The sequence below is a fragment of the Gorilla gorilla genome, chromosome 17 (assembly GCF_029281585.2).
Source record: "Gorilla gorilla gorilla isolate KB3781 chromosome 17, NHGRI_mGorGor1-v2.1_pri, whole genome shotgun sequence".
Classification (NCBI taxonomy): domain Eukaryota; kingdom Metazoa; phylum Chordata; class Mammalia; order Primates; family Hominidae; genus Gorilla; species Gorilla gorilla.
The window spans coordinates 92,707,884-92,723,489 of NC_073241.2; the positions used below are offsets into that span (position 1 = coordinate 92,707,884).

At 39.3% G+C, this 15,606-nt stretch overlaps 1 protein-coding gene across 1 annotated transcript in view; it reads right to left on the minus strand.

Moving 5' to 3' along the window:
• Positions 1 to 10,091: 10,091 nt before the first annotated feature.
• The window catches only part of VPS4B (vacuolar protein sorting 4 homolog B), a 33,849-nt gene continuing 28,334 nt past the window's right edge, over positions 10,092 to 15,606 (minus strand). Inside the window, exons 10-11 of the mRNA XM_004059504.4 lie at positions 14,197 to 14,337; positions 10,092 to 11,867 (exon numbers count right to left, since the gene is read on the minus strand). Coding sequence (XP_004059552.1) covers positions 11,766 to 11,867; positions 14,197 to 14,337 — 243 coding nt within the window. The 3' untranslated portion in view covers positions 10,092 to 11,765. The remainder of the gene's footprint in view (positions 11,868 to 14,196; positions 14,338 to 15,606) is intronic.

The following is a 15,606-nucleotide window of genomic DNA, read 5'->3' on the forward strand; positions in this document are numbered from 1 at the left end:
TGTGAGTCGACATATGTGTAATAGGAATACCTGAAGAAAAAAAACAAGACATTAGAAATATTTTTAAAAATTTCAAATACACTTTCCTAAAATACTAAGGCATTTGAACATTTATATGTGTGTGTACACACATACACATAGATAGATAGATAGATAGATAGATAGATAGATAGATAGATAGATAGATATGATATGATATTTTACACCAGGGAAAACTGACTGAAAATAATCAACATTGAGACATTCTCTAATAAGTATTGGATTTTAAAAGAGTGAAGACTTTGGTCAGTTAGACAAAATCATCAGGTCAGTTGTTTTAAAAAGAGATCAGGCTAGTTTCAGGTTTCTCCAGAGTGACATTCAACATGAGAGAACGATGCAACATCTGTCAGATCCTCAAGGAAGGAATGTTGTGTCAAGGTTTCACGTTCAGCGAATCTGTATTTCACCCATAAAAGTTTCAGACAAATAATTTTGAACATCTAATAACCAAGGAAATATTTTTCCCATAAGCAGTTCTTGAGGAAATTATTAAGACTACAGGATGACTCAGCCAGCCAATAGCTGACTGGGAAAAGCATAGTAAAAGAGCAATCTTTTGAAAATTGAATCTATTTAACAGTACACCAAAGCCTAAAGCAAATGTGAGATGTAGGGTAAAGAATAATATGTATGTACATGTTATATGCAAAAATAATACAAGGGGCAAATTTTGGGAGAGGAAGGAGAAAAACGTGAAAGATGTGTGGGAAGCATTGTTAGTCATTGATTCTTTTTTTTTCTTTTTTCTTTTTTTTTTTTTTTTTTGAGACGGAGTCTCCCTGTGTCGCCCTGGCTGGAGTGCAGTAGCGCGATCTCCGCTCACTGCAACCTCCACCTCCCGGGTTCAAGTGATTCTCATGCTTTAGCCTCCTGAGTAGCTGGGATTACAGGCTCCCACCACCTCACTCGGCTAATTTTTATACTTTTAGTAGAGACGGGATTTCACCATGTTGGCTGGGATGGTCTCAAACTCCTGACCTCAAGTGATCCGCCCTCCTCAGCCTCTCAAAGTGCTGGGATTACAGCCGTGAACCACCATGCCCGGCAGTTAGTCATAGATTCTATCACTAGATATATTTTAAACTGCAGAAACGATTCTTTATCCTTCAGTGTTATTTATTTAGACATGTTTGCTTCATGTAGGTGTTTAAGTGCATGTGTGGGTTTTTTTTCCCCGAACCATTTCAAAGTAATTTATAGACATCATGGCACTTCCTCTGCATCCCTGTATGAGCACACTTAAGCATATGTCTTCTAAAGTGAAGGGTACAATGCACACTAACATTACCTACAATACCATTATCACACCTAAAGCAATAACAATTCCATAATATTACCTACAATCCAGCCCATATTCATATTTCTTCAACTGCCCCCCATTTTTTTTTCTAGATGGGGTTTCACCATGTTGGGCAGGCTGGTCTTGAACTCCTAGCCTCAAGTGATCCACCTGCCCTGACCACTCAAAATGCTAGGATTGCAGGCATGAGCCACTGCGTCCAGCCCAAATTGTCTTTTATAGCTTTTTTTTTTTCCAAACTAGGATCTGAGCAAGGTTCACATATTGCATTGAGTTATACTTCTCCAACTTTTTTTAATCTAGAAGAATAGAAGAATCTTCCAACCTTTTTAGAAAAATGACATTAACTGTTTTGAAGAGACTGGGTCAGTTGTCTTGTAGAAGACCCTGCATTCTCTTCTGACTGATTGATTTGTTGTGGTGGTATTTCTCTCTCCAGTGAATTTTCTGTAACCCGGCATTAGGTCTATGGCTCAATTAGATTCAGACTACACATTTTTTTATAAGAATACTTTGTAAGTGGTTTTCATGTTGCATCCTACCAGGTGGCACATGATGTCTGGTTGCCATTGTTAGTGATACTCAATTTGATTTCCTTGGCAAGGTGGTGACAGCCATAGCTCTCCATTGTAAAGCCAGTGTTCTCCTTGGCGGTGAGCAAGTAATCTGAGAGGACACTTCTGAATGTGGGTGGGTCATCACCAACAGTTCCTCCCTTTCCTATCTGCATATGCTGGTCCTCCCATGAAGAAGTAGAATTTATTTTTCATGCCGTAAATCTTGACTGGTCTTCTAACTTGTTTATTTCTTGGTCTGGGCCTTAAGAGGCATTGAAGCTTCCGGGACTGGGAGTAACCTGCCATGGAAAGAAACTCAGGCTGGACTACTGCATCATGAGAGATCACATCAAAGAGAACGGTCCAGCCAGCCCAACTTGAGGCACCAGACATGTGATGGAGCCATCTTGGATTCCTCACCCCAGCCAACACCAGAGGCAAGCCCTCTCCATGGAGTTCTGCCTGAATTGCAGACTTGTGAAAAATAATAAATGGCCATTTTAAGCCGTTAAGATTTTGAGTGGTTTATTATACACTCATAGGCCATGTAAATATCATCTCACTGAATAATTTTAACATCCATCAATGATCTTTGCCTGAATCATTTCATCAGGCTTGGCAAAGGGTATTTTAAATTCCGCTGTTCCCTTCACATTTATTAGCTGGCATTCTTCTGGAGAGAAAGAGAGAGAGAGAGAGAGAGCTTTCCCTCATCATCTAGGTATCAACTGCTATTCCTCTTAAAGAGGAAGAGCAAATGTTCAATGTCTCCCATAATTCCTAGCTTTCAGACTAAGAAGTTGTGTGATATTCACCACCAGTGGTAGCAAATGAGGCTCTCCCCCTCCACTTTTTCCCCTAGTCTTTAGCTGTTCCTCTTCAATGGCTTTGCGGTGCACCTTGCACATCTGTCCTTGATCTCAAAGTGTTGCACTATAATCATTGATTCACTTGACTGTCCTTTTAACTGGACTGTAAGTTTCTTGAGGGCAGGGACATTATAGGCTCAAGGCCAGTATATATAAAGTTCTGACATCTGGATAGATGGTACTAGATCTCTACCATACTTCTTTTAGTTTTATTTTGGACATACATTTTACATAGCTTAGATAATACTTACAATTTTTTAAATCCTGTAATTTTTTTTTCAGAGGTGATCTTGATACTTTAGTTTTTATTTTATTTTGCTTTATTTCATCTTTATTTTTTGAGACAGAGCCTCACCCTGTCACCCAGGCTAGAGTGCAATGGCACCATCTCAGCTCACTGCAGCCTCTGCCTCCTGGGTTCTAGCTATTCTCCTGCCTCAGCCTCCTGAGTAGCTGGGATTACAGGTGCCTGCCACCACACCTGGCCAATTTTTTTGTATCTTTAGTAGAGATGGGGTTTCACCATGTTGGCCAGGCTGATCTCGAACTCCTGACCTCGTGATCTGCCCACCTCGGCCTCCCAAAGTGTTAGGATTACAGGCGTGAGCCACGTGCCTGGCCCATTTTATTTTTTAATCAAAAGAATAGCTGTGTGTGGACATAAAAGTAACAGTACAGTGGGCTAAGATCTAACTTCACAGTTCCCTACCCTCAAACCCTCAGCCCTGATTCCACTCCCCAGGGGCAATGACTTCCAGTCTTTTTTAAGGTTTGATTCCTGTGGATGATTTTATTTTCCAAAAGTGGCCACAACAACATCTGCCAACTCAACCGCTCCTCTTACAATGTCACCTTGACATTCCTTCCAGGGATGGGGGAAGCCATGTCCCCTCCTCTCAAAATTGGGTTGGCTTCTGTGAATATTGTGATCCATGGAATATGGCAGGAGAGACACTATGTGACTTCAGAGGCTAGATTGCTAAAGGTAGTACAGCTTCCGTTTTGGTCCCTGGAATACTTGCTCCTGAAGTTGCAGTCATCAGTCACCATGTCAGCAGTCAGACTGCCCTGTGGCAGCCATTCTGTGTGGAAGCCCAAATATCCTACGCAGAGCAGCCACTTGGAGCAACCCCAGGTCTCCATGAAGAGGGCTATCCAGCCAGCGCCTGGTTGCATCAGCTGTCCAGCAGCTGTTGGACTGCACCTGTGCAGAGCTCTCCTAGCCAGAAGCACCTGGCCAAGCCCTTCCTGAATTCCTGACCCACAGGAACCAAGAGAAAATAATTGAAACCATGAAGTTTGGGGATGACTTCTAAAGCAGCAATTCCAAACAAATAATTTTTCTGAGTTACCTCCCTGTCTGCTTATTGTACTATATCTCAGTTTACTGACCTTATACATGATTGCTTCCTACTTTGAGAGATGAGACTTTAGCTCACTTGCATTAACCCCTCACTTGCCCCTTCCAATTTTTTAATAGTTTAGAATTTTATCACCTACCTTTGAAACTGTTTTTAAACCTCCATTTCTTGCTCCACCAACTTTTGGAATCTCATATTACTATCCATTCATAAGATTAAGTTTATACAATGTCTATTCTTTCTTCTACATCTATTTCAATTCTCAACTTACCTTAGATATATCTTCATTATTTTCTTAATTGTGAAATACCAGGCCAGTGGAAGAACATGTAAAGTACGTATTCACTTTTATTCTCTAAAATTCATTTATTTTCTATACTGTCCATCCTGCAGAGTTAAACGGGGCCCTGGTAGATAAGACCATACCTACACTTTTCATATTTGGGATGGTGGCAGTATTTCTGTGATTTCCTCTAGTGTTGTAACAATTGTTTATTATTTACTGTTTCTGTAAGAGGGGAAAGTTCCAGGGGGTTCTCCTAGACCCTTCTTTTTACATTAACCTTCACCCCACATGTCAGAGAACTGCTCTGGTGACTGACCCGTTCCCGGAGATATTCATTCAGCTTAACCAATGCACACTTCGGTCAAAACTCCACCTCATTTATCACTAAACCCCCATAAGTCCCCTCTTGACCAGTGGACCATGTGACTTTCTGATTCTCCAGTTAAGATTATTAGCTCAGAGCCAGTGTCCCACAGTCCTCTAAAGTCTTCATATTTCTGTTTCACTATTTCCTAGCAGCTTTGGTAAGTAGCCTCCCATCCCTTCGGGGAAGGCCGAAAGGAAGGTACTTGTGGTATTATTGCAGGATCCTTCCTCAACAATACCAAGCCTACGCTTGTTTCAAGTGGTACAAAATCAACGCTGTGCTTCATGCTTTGCCTATTATCATGATGGTTCTGGTCAGGTATCCACCAGACTTGGGAGGTTTTGGTTAGGCTAATGAAGTAGCTCCTTAGTGAGCTTAACAGGCATTTGTTTTTGTTGCAGGGATCCCATCGCCCATGAATTGTTGCTTAAGACTCTGTGGGAAAGACCTTTCTGATGATCACACTAGCCTGACATGGTACCAAAGTCCATTTGGCTTGTGCTAGCCCCGGTGCCACTGCTGGGCTTCTGCAACCCAAGTGGATTGCTTTCTGGCCCCAGTGCAATCAGATGACAAGAAAAGCACATTAGAAAGCATTTCTTCAGCTGGGCGCAGTGGCTCACGCCTGTGATCCCAGCACTTTGGGAGGCCGAGGCAGGTGGATCACTTGCAGCCTGGCCAACATGGTGAAACCCTGTCTCAACCAAAAATACCAAAAAATTAGCTGGGTGTGGTGGCGGGTGCCTGTAATCCCAGCTACTCAGGAGGCTGAGGCAGGAGACTAGCTTGAACCCTGGAGGTGGAGGTTGCAGTTAGCTGAGATGGCACCACTGCACTCCAGCCTGGGTGACAAGAGTGAGACTTCACCTCAAAAAATAAAATAAAAAGTAAGAAAGCATTCTTTCCACCTACCAAAGCTTGGATTAAGGAACCAGATTCTAGTTCTCTAGGAACACTGTGGCTTTGTGGATAGGTCTTATGTGGTAAATCCACTAAAGCTTTATTTTCTAAAGTTGTTAGTTTTTTTTCTTTTACATTATATGTTACGGGAGTTCAGAGAGGGTCCACTGTCAAGTTCGGTTTCTTCAAGCAGTCAGGCAAACAATGAAAGTCACTCTCAGTGGCTCAAACCAAAAACTGAATACAGAATTTCTGTTGACTGAACCCATAGTGATAAATGCAATCATATCTGAAACTTGATTCCTCTGCTTTTTGATCATCAGCATAACCCACTGTCACATATGTTCCGGATAGTTGCTGATATTCAGAATCCTCCAAATTTTCACAAATACACACATTCTAATACTACAGGGCCTGCTGTTTTCCTACTAAATTTTCTTCCTTTCACATACAAAACGTGGTGAATCTGTGAATTCAACTGATTGCCAGCAACCTGCAGGATCAAATACTGAGTTTGGCTTTTGATTACTTAGGCACTGGCTGTAAGAAATCATTTTAGGACAGTCATAGAAGATCCCTGGTTTTCCTTCTCTGCCCTGACCGGCCGTTTGAAGTTCTCATGCTCTGTATTTTGTTCTACAGCAGCTGCGAAGTGGCTCTCCAATGTCTTGTCCTTACTGGGCACTTCATTCCGTGTGACCATAGGCAATAATATAGTCAGCTATCTCACTAGGAGCTACCAGAGTCCCATCCAGTTAGATGCTGGTGATGCTGCTATGATCCTATTTTAAATGTCCTGCCATCTCTGTGTTACTTGCTCAAGATTGAAGGACCTGAGTGGCAGCACCTGATATGCCAAGGCTACATAAAGGGCCCAGGTACTGGCTACCAAGTGATGAAGAAAAATAGGATCTCCCCACTTTGGTTCCTCTGTTGGGAGGTCAGAAGGCAGTTGGATGAACAGCGCTTCTCCAGAGTACATCTGTTTGACGACTGTCTGACTGTCCTGGTCTTCTCTTTTTAATACATTTCCTGTTATTTCTTAGAGTTCTAGAGGGAGAGGAGTCCTAATTCCTGTGATTTGCTGTCAACCAAATTCTTCCTTAAAATTACCTTTTTTTTTTGAGATGGAGTCTCGCCCTGTCACCCAGGCTGTAGTGCAATGGCATGATCTCAGCTCACTGCAACCTCTGCCTCCCAGGTACAAATGATTCTGCCTCAGCCTCCTGAGTAGCTGGGATTACAGGTGCCAGCCGCCATACCAAGCTATTTTTTGTATTTTTATTAGAGACAGGGTTTCACCATGTTGGCCAGGTTGGTCTTGAATCCCTGACCTCAGGTGATCCGCCTGCCTTGGCCTCCCAAAGTGCTGGGATTACAGGCCTGAGCCACTGCGCCCAGCCCCTTAGAACTTCATTTTGAGAAATTAAAAATAAAGATAAAAATATAAAGAAAGGAATAAAAGTGTCCATATTTCTATTCACCAGAATTTAGTCACTTAATTTCTTGAGGTATTTTCAGTCCTAATTTTCTTTTTAGAAGAACACTGGGGGTGGGGGGCAGAAATTATACATGCTGATTGTACAAATTTAGGAAGAATACAAAGTAAGTTTCACTCACTCAACAAATACTTGTTGAACACCCATCAGGCACCAGCACTCTTCTAGACACTGGAGATACAGCAGAGAACAAAACAGACAAGAAACTCTGATTTCATAGCATACCTGTTAGTGGGAGAAATCACATAAGGAAAATAGTAAATTATATCGTATGTTAGATGACAAGCACTATGGGGAAAAATACAGCCAGGGATGGGGATAAGGAGCATCAGGAGGGTTTGTCATTTTCAGTAGGATGGCCAAGGAAGGTTTCACTGAAAAAGAGACATCGGAATAGACCTGAAGGGGATACAAGAGGTAAAGTAAGTAAAAAAAAAAAAAAAAAGAAAAAATCAATCTAATAACATCATGAGCATTATGTGGAAGTCATTCCAGATGTCTGTGTGAACATGCAGATTTCTGGATGAATGATTATGGATGGATGGACAGAAAAATCTACTTAGGAGACACTATCATAAAAACAAACTAGAAAAGATTTTTAAGAATCAGTAAATTATTTAGTACCTATTTCTGGATATCTATGTATCTGGATATAAATGCACAGCGTAAAGCATATGAGTTTTCACACACACACACACACACACACACAAACCTTTGTATCAACCACCCAGATCCAGATTTGGAATTGGCATTAAATCTATAAATTGATTTGGTTAAATTGACTTTGTTTTTTGTAAGTCATCTATCTCATAAACAGGGTCGATCCCTCCTCTTATTTAGGTCTTCCTTAGTGTCTTTTGGTAACGTTCCATAGTTTTCTACATGTCAGTCTCACCAATCTTTGAGCAGATTTATTTTGAGGCATTTGATGCTCTCTGATACTATTGTAATTAGTATTTTCCTTTTTTTCTTTTTTTTTTTTTTTGAGACAGGGTCTCGTTCCCTCACCCAGGCTGGAGTGCAGTGGTGTGATAATAGCTCACTGCAGCCTCGAACTCCTAGGCTCAAGTGATCCTCCCACTTCAATTCCCCAATAGTTGGGACTATAGGCACACACCACTCTCATAATTTCAATTTCTAGTTGTTGCTAACATAATTTTGACTTTGTATCCTGCAACCTTGTTAAATTCACATTTCTACGTTTATATCAATTTTCTACAATCATGTCATCTGTGAATGACAATTTTATTTCTTCTTTTATCTGTAAGCCTTTCATTTCTTTTGCTTGCACTGGCTAGAATCTGTACAAAGTTGAGAAAAAGTGGTGACAGTGGGCACCTTTGCCTTTTTCCTGATCTCTGGAGGAATACGCTTTTCAAAAATTCACAATTAAATATGTTGGCTCTAGGTTTTTTTTGTAGATCTTCTTCTATTAAGAAGTTCCCTTCTATTCCTAGTTTGTGCAGTTCAAAAAAAAACAAGTGCTGAATTGTATTGCTTTCTATGCATCTATAAAGAACTTGTCTCCTTTATTTCCATAAATGCAGTAAATAGTATTAATCTTCCTATTTTAAGTTACAGGCAGTCCTTGATTTTTTACGGCTAACTGAACTCTTGCTGGTTTCTATGGTGTAAATATTCCCATCACAGCAGACTTTAAATTACTAGTATGAGGTCACTGAACTTGCAGCTGGGAAAGATGTACTATCGGTTTTGGTGGGCCAGGGTGAGCTAGTTTGAACACACTTTTGATTGTGTAGTTCTCAATCACCGAGACAGAAATTTATCATAACTTCACTAGAGCAGTAAGAACAAAGCCACTTTATAAACTTACCTATTTTATAAGTCTCTCACATAATCCATGAGGTAGATCAAAATAAAAATATAACTCCCCTTTTTTTCCCCCAAGTCTTTACTAAGTACCTAAAAGCAACCAACACTATATTAATTGCTGGGGAAAAATGTAACTCTCAGAACTTACAATCTAAATGATCTAAACATGATCAATAGAACATGCTCCAGAGAAAAATCTTAAAACAGTAGCATCAATTTAACTGCTAAAGAAACCCAAAAGTAGGGTGGGGGTAGTTTAGGTGGTCTTCCTGCAAGAGGTTACATGGTTCATCATCATTAGGTTTTAATGGAAATACGTGATGTGGACTAGCAAAAAAAAAAGAAAGATACCATATTAGAGTAAGAGGAGGATACAAATGAAGGGATGAAAGTAGGAAAGAAAAGGGCACCTGTGAAAACTCACAAACTTAAAATAACATTAGTGTCAACAATGGGCACTGTGTTGCTTCACTTGCAACATACAGCACCATCAGGTAGGTATGCCTCTTTATCAACTCTGAAAGTGGCTAAATGGTGCTTCTGTGGCACTCATCAAGTACACTCATTCTGTTTTTCTGCATGTAGTTGACAGTGGACTCAGAAGTCAATTCTCTATTGACATGTTTTATAATTATAGAGTCCTTATAGATTTCTCAGGGTGAGACAAAATGCTTTCAAATATCCAGGGTGTAAGTCATAGAGATGCTTAACAACTATGATCTACTTGCTGGCTCAGAAAATGTCTACCTAAACTTTATAATTACTGGTCAAGAGCCAGAGAAACAGAACATGCCCATTCGGATTCCTTTGAGTATCTGTCCATAAAGAACACACAGCAGTACTGTATAATTCTGAGGCTGATAAACAGGTAAGATGTATAAATTATCTTATCCACAAAGAATTCAGTGTTAGTTTACTAAGTTAGTTCTCAATCCTCACATAAAAGTCATTGAAAAACAGAATTTTCATATATACATGAATAATTTTAATGATTTCTTTGTATCTAACCAATTTAGGTAATATTTTCTTTTACACAGAAGGTCCCAAAATAAAGAATAATACACAGAATACAGTCAATAGGTTATATCAATTTACTTCACATAAGAGCATAATTCAGGCCTTTTCCATTTAATAACAAAAACAATCTGTACAGAAAACCCAAAGGCAACCACATAGCATATGTAAAATGTGCAAATACACTTTAAAATGCAAGTTATTCTATAGCATTTGCAAGACAGAATTTCACTGTAATTAGGGAATCTAGTTCATCCTAACTTAATAGTCTTTTGCATGTATAGACAATGCAATTCTACAAGGCACAACTCAGCGTTGATGCTAAAGTATGAAACACATCCTCAGATTATTTATTTGAAAATATTAAAATAGCATCATGTTTATTATTTTTTAATGAGTCATAAGCTCATTTCTAAAGCTTCATAAAGCTTTACACTGATAACATATGTGTGGTCAGGACAAACTGTTCCCTGAACTTAAAAGGTGAAGGACAAGACCCCATATTATTATCCTGTATTAAAAAAGGAAATATACATATATGTACACAGACACCCCATATCACAGACAAGAAACTTCCCATAATTCAAAGGGAGACCATTTCCTTATTAGCAAAGGTGCGCATTACAGTATTTCATGACAGTTAAAAATTACACACCTACCACCTGTTTTGGTCAATCTTGCTACAAAAAGACACTGAAATAGACAATTTTCTTCCTTAAGGTAAAGACAATGTCTAATTTAGAAAATCTTCCTCTTGAGATTGCACAGTGAAAGGTATCATTTAATTAAATATAAAAGCTTACTGTTTTTGTTTTTTTTTTGAGACAGTTTTATTCAGTCGCCCAGGCTGGAGTGCAATGGCGCAATCTCGGCGCCCAGGCTGGAATGCAGTAGCGCGATCTCGGCTCACTGCAACCTCTGCCTCCCAGGTTCAAGTGATTCTCCCGCCTCAGCCTCCTGAGTAGCTGGGATTACAGGCACTCGCCATCATGCCCAGCTAATTTTTGTATTTTTAGTAGAGACGGCATTTCACCATGTTGGCCAGACTGGTCTTGAACTCCTGACCTCAGGTGATCCACCCATCTTAGCCTCCCAAAGTGCTGGGATTACAGGCATAAGCCACCATGCCCAGCCAAAGCTTACTGCTTTTAAAGAAATTATTTAAATCTACACAGAAAAAAATATCAACTTATTAAAAACCATTAAGAGCACTGTCTATAATTCAAAATCTTTCAAACCCAATCACAAAGCTCTTTGCTGTTTTATTGCCCATCCCTGAGTAAAGATTCTATCATTTGTAATTTTTTAATAACGTAAATAAATTTTACATTGATATGATGTTTAACAATTTTTTTGAAAATATTAAATAAACCCTATATCATTTTAGTAAAAAAAAAAGAAAATATAAATGCTCTTTGCAAAGACCACCATTCATAAAAATTGTAAATATTTGTATGTCAATTTCTGACATCCTTTTTACTGGGTAATTTCTGTTTTTATGCCATTCATATATCGCTCATTTCCTCATAACCTGTTATTTTGTACCTTTTGTTAATAGGAGTATTTAATAAGTAATGGAGGAAAAGTACAATATAAAACCTAATGGAACTCTGAAGTGAGATGTGTATTTCCCTGTGGTAAAAGAGTTTTACTGGAAACAATTAATGCGATCCAAAATAGACAAAAATATCTATGAAAGGAAGAATACATATGGTAAGCATCTTCCTTGTCTTTGGCTTAGCCTTCTTGACCAAAATCTTCTGTAAACTTCTTTAATTTCAACAAGTCATGTTCATTGACTGTAGGTTTTGTGTTAGTTAGTGACCGCAACATATCCGACTGTCAGGGAAAAAGAAGGGTAGGGAGGATATTAATAATAGAGTTAACAAAATAAAAAACCGTCATATTATCATTATTGCTATGAACTTTAACCTAAGTTTAAATATGAATATTTGCAGTCTGCCATAAGATACTAACGATAAACTCCCTATTCTTTTTTCTTTTTGAGTTGGAGTCTCACTCTGTTGCTCAGGCTGGAGCGCAGTGGCGTGATCTTGGCTCATTGCAACCTCTGCCTCCCAGGTTCAAGAGATTCTCCTGCCTCAGCCTCCCAAGTAGCTGGGATTACAGGCACCTGAAACCACACCTGGCTAATTTTTGTATTTTTAGTAGAGATGGGGTTTCGTTATGTTGGTCAGGCTGGTCTCGAACCCCTGACCTCAGGTGATCCGCCTGCCTCTGCCTCGCAAAGTGCTGGGATTACAGGCGTGGGCCACTGCACCCGGCCCCTATTCTTTCACAGATCTTTCATGATCTTTGATCATGTTATTCCTTTGTGTAGAAACGTATACTTTCTTCCCCTGAACTGATCAAATGGCTCCCCATTACTTATCAGAAGGACAATCCCCTTAGTCTGAGGATCAAGGCCTCCAAAGTATGTTCATGATCTAATTTCTGGCCTTATCTCTTTTTCTTAAACAAGAGATCAGTTTTCCAAGTCAGTATAATTCAAAAGGAAAATATCATTCACTTACACTGAAGTGAAGCAGAATACCATTCTATGAAAAATCAACTAACCAGAATTTTAAAATAATTAGTTACAATTAAGATCGAAATGGTTAGAAAAATATGCTAATATCGGAGATTCATTAAAAAACTAACTTCTAAGCCTAGACTCCTGTAAAAGGATATGAAAAATAATGAAAAGGACCACTCTAAGTTACTAAAAATTCTTCAAAGCTGAACAAAGTACCAAAAATAAAAAATAACACAACAAGGATTAAAACAAAGGGGTTTCTGAGTAACTTCTCAGATAAGCATTATGGTTAGTTCACACACAAATATATGGGTGTATACACATTTACATGTATATCTATGTACCATGTAAAAGCTTCTCCTCTGGAAGTTACTATTAAACCTGCCATTAAAGGTCTTTGAAGATCTGAAACTGACAGAAAATTTTGAAAACTGAGAATGTTCTTCTGTAAGTAAACAACTTTTCAATCACCCTAAGTTCCCTAAAAATAACATGCCTTGCAAAATAAGTCTTGTAGATTATTTTAATTCTTCCAATATAAACTATATTAACTGTAATTTTTAAAAATAAAAATAGAACTACAATATTTAAACTTTCTATGGAGCTTTGAGAAGTGAAATAGAAAACAGTATAAAAACGATGATACAAGCATTAGTATTTCTGGTTTTTGTTTTTGTTGTTGTTGTTTTTTGAGACAGAGTCTTGCTCTGTTGCCCAGGCTGGAGTGCAGTGGTGTGATCTCGGCTCACTGCAACCTCCGCCTCCTGGGTTCAAGCTATTCTCCTGCCTCAGCCTCCCAAGTAGCTGGGACTACACGCACGTGCCACCACGTCTGGCTAATTTTTTGTATTTTTAGTAGAGATGGGGTTTCACTGTGTTGGCCAGGATGGTCTTGATCTCCTGACCTCATGATCCACCCGCCTCGGCCTCCCAAAGTGTTGGGATTACAGGCATAAGCCACCATGCCCGGCCCTGTTTTTTGTTTTTTTTTGGAGACAGAGTCTCGCTCTGTCGCCCAGGCTGGGGTGCGGTTGTGCAATCTCAGCTCACTGCAACCTCTGCCTCCCTGGTTCACGTGATTCTCCTGCCTCAGCCGAGTAGCTGGATTACAGGTGTGCACCACACTGCCTGGCTAATTTTTGTATTTTTAGGAGAGACGGCATTTCACCATGTTGGCCAGGCTGGTTTCAAACTCCTGGCCTCAAGTGGTCTGCCCGCCTTGGCCTCCCAAAGTGCTGGGATTATAGGTGACTTCTGGTTATTTTAAAAAATCTGAGATGCAGGGGAAAAAAAATATTTCACCAATCCTATTTTTTAGTTAGGTCTTTACAATAATTATACTATATATGAGCATTTTGGAGATATTCTAGCTATAAGACCTGTAAAGTCAGAATCTTGTGCTTTAAAAAATAGCTTTTTCACTTAAAGCTTCCTCTAAACCCAAGAAAATAGTTTAAAAATAATTACTTTTTATATTTTAAGTTCAATTAACTTCATAATTTTTAATGAGTCAACAATATTAAGTAAAATACACCTGTTTATACTAAGATTTTCCAGCAAATCTTATATAACTGAAAATTATGAAGTATAATGTTTTAAAATATTTTCTTAAAAACAAACAAAATTTCAAACCATGGAAACAACTGGCTCCAAAAGTTTATCTCCAGGGACATCCATCCATGTCATTTCAATGGCACCAGGGTCACCTGGAGAGCAAGGTGTTAGCAGATCATCTACAAGATGGTTAGGATCAGCTCGGGAAGGTCCGCGAACCTGAAATAAACAGTAATCTGAAATATGTATTTGAAACAAAATTGAACATTAAGACTTAATCCATTACCAGGAAAGTTAAAATGTATAATAGTTTTGTATGTTTTATTAGAATGTTTACTTTTGGAAAAAAAAATTAAGAATATACAACAAAAAGTAGTTATCCCCTGGGTAATGGGATAGATTTTGGTTGCTTTTAGTTTTTTTTTTTTTTTTTGAAAGGGTGTCTTGCTCTGTCACCAGGCTGGAGTGAAGTGGCATGATGTCAGCTCACTGCAACCTCCACCTCCTGGGTTCAAGGGATTCTCATCCCTCAGCCTCCCGAGTAGCTAGGATTACAGGCATGTGCCACCACACCCAGCTAATTTTTTTTTTTATTTTTAGGAGAGACGGGGTTTCACCATGTTGGCCAAGATGGTCTTGATCTCCTGACCTTGTGATCCGCCAGCCTCGGCCTCCCAAAGTGCTGGGATTACAGGTGTGAGCGACTGCACCCAGCTGCTTTTAGTTTTTTCCTTGATGCTTTCTATATTTTGAAATTTCCTACAATGAATTACTTGTATGATCACACATAAAAGATGAGTTAAAAAAAAAAAAAGTTACCTGTGGCTTTCTCTTTCTCCCCTCTAGTGCTTAATAAGTGGTAGTAATCTTAAAGACCAAAAACAGATATATTAAAAAATTCTCAGAAGTTGCTCTATAGCTGAGAAACTTCTGTAATATTTGGAACTTTAGTATGAAACTACTGAATCTCTTTCAACAAAAATGCTCTCAAATCTAAGTGCAAAATTGTATGCTAAATGCAGTATCAATGCCATTTTATCATGTACAACTTATTTATAAGTTTTAACAATATCCAGAAAAAGAATCTTTGTGACATAGTCACATGTAAACATTTAGATGGCAATAGTCTGCATCAACTTGGAGGCACTTCTTTTTTTTTTTTTTTTTTTTTGAGACAGAGTCTTGCTTTGTAGCCCAGGCTGGAGGGCAGTGGTGCGATGTCAGCTCACTGCAACCTCCACCTCCAGGGTTCAAGCAATTCTCCTGCCTCAGCCTCCCGAGTAGCTGGGATTATAGGCGCCTGCCCCGACGCCGAGCTAATTTTTGTATTTTTAGTAGAGATGGGGTTTTATCATGATGGCCAGGCTGGTCTCGAACCCCCGACCTTGTGATCCGCCCACCTTGGCCTCCCAAAGTGCTGGGATTACAGGCGTGAGCCACCGCGCCCAGCCAACTTGGGGGCACTTTCACATCTGTTTCACAATGATC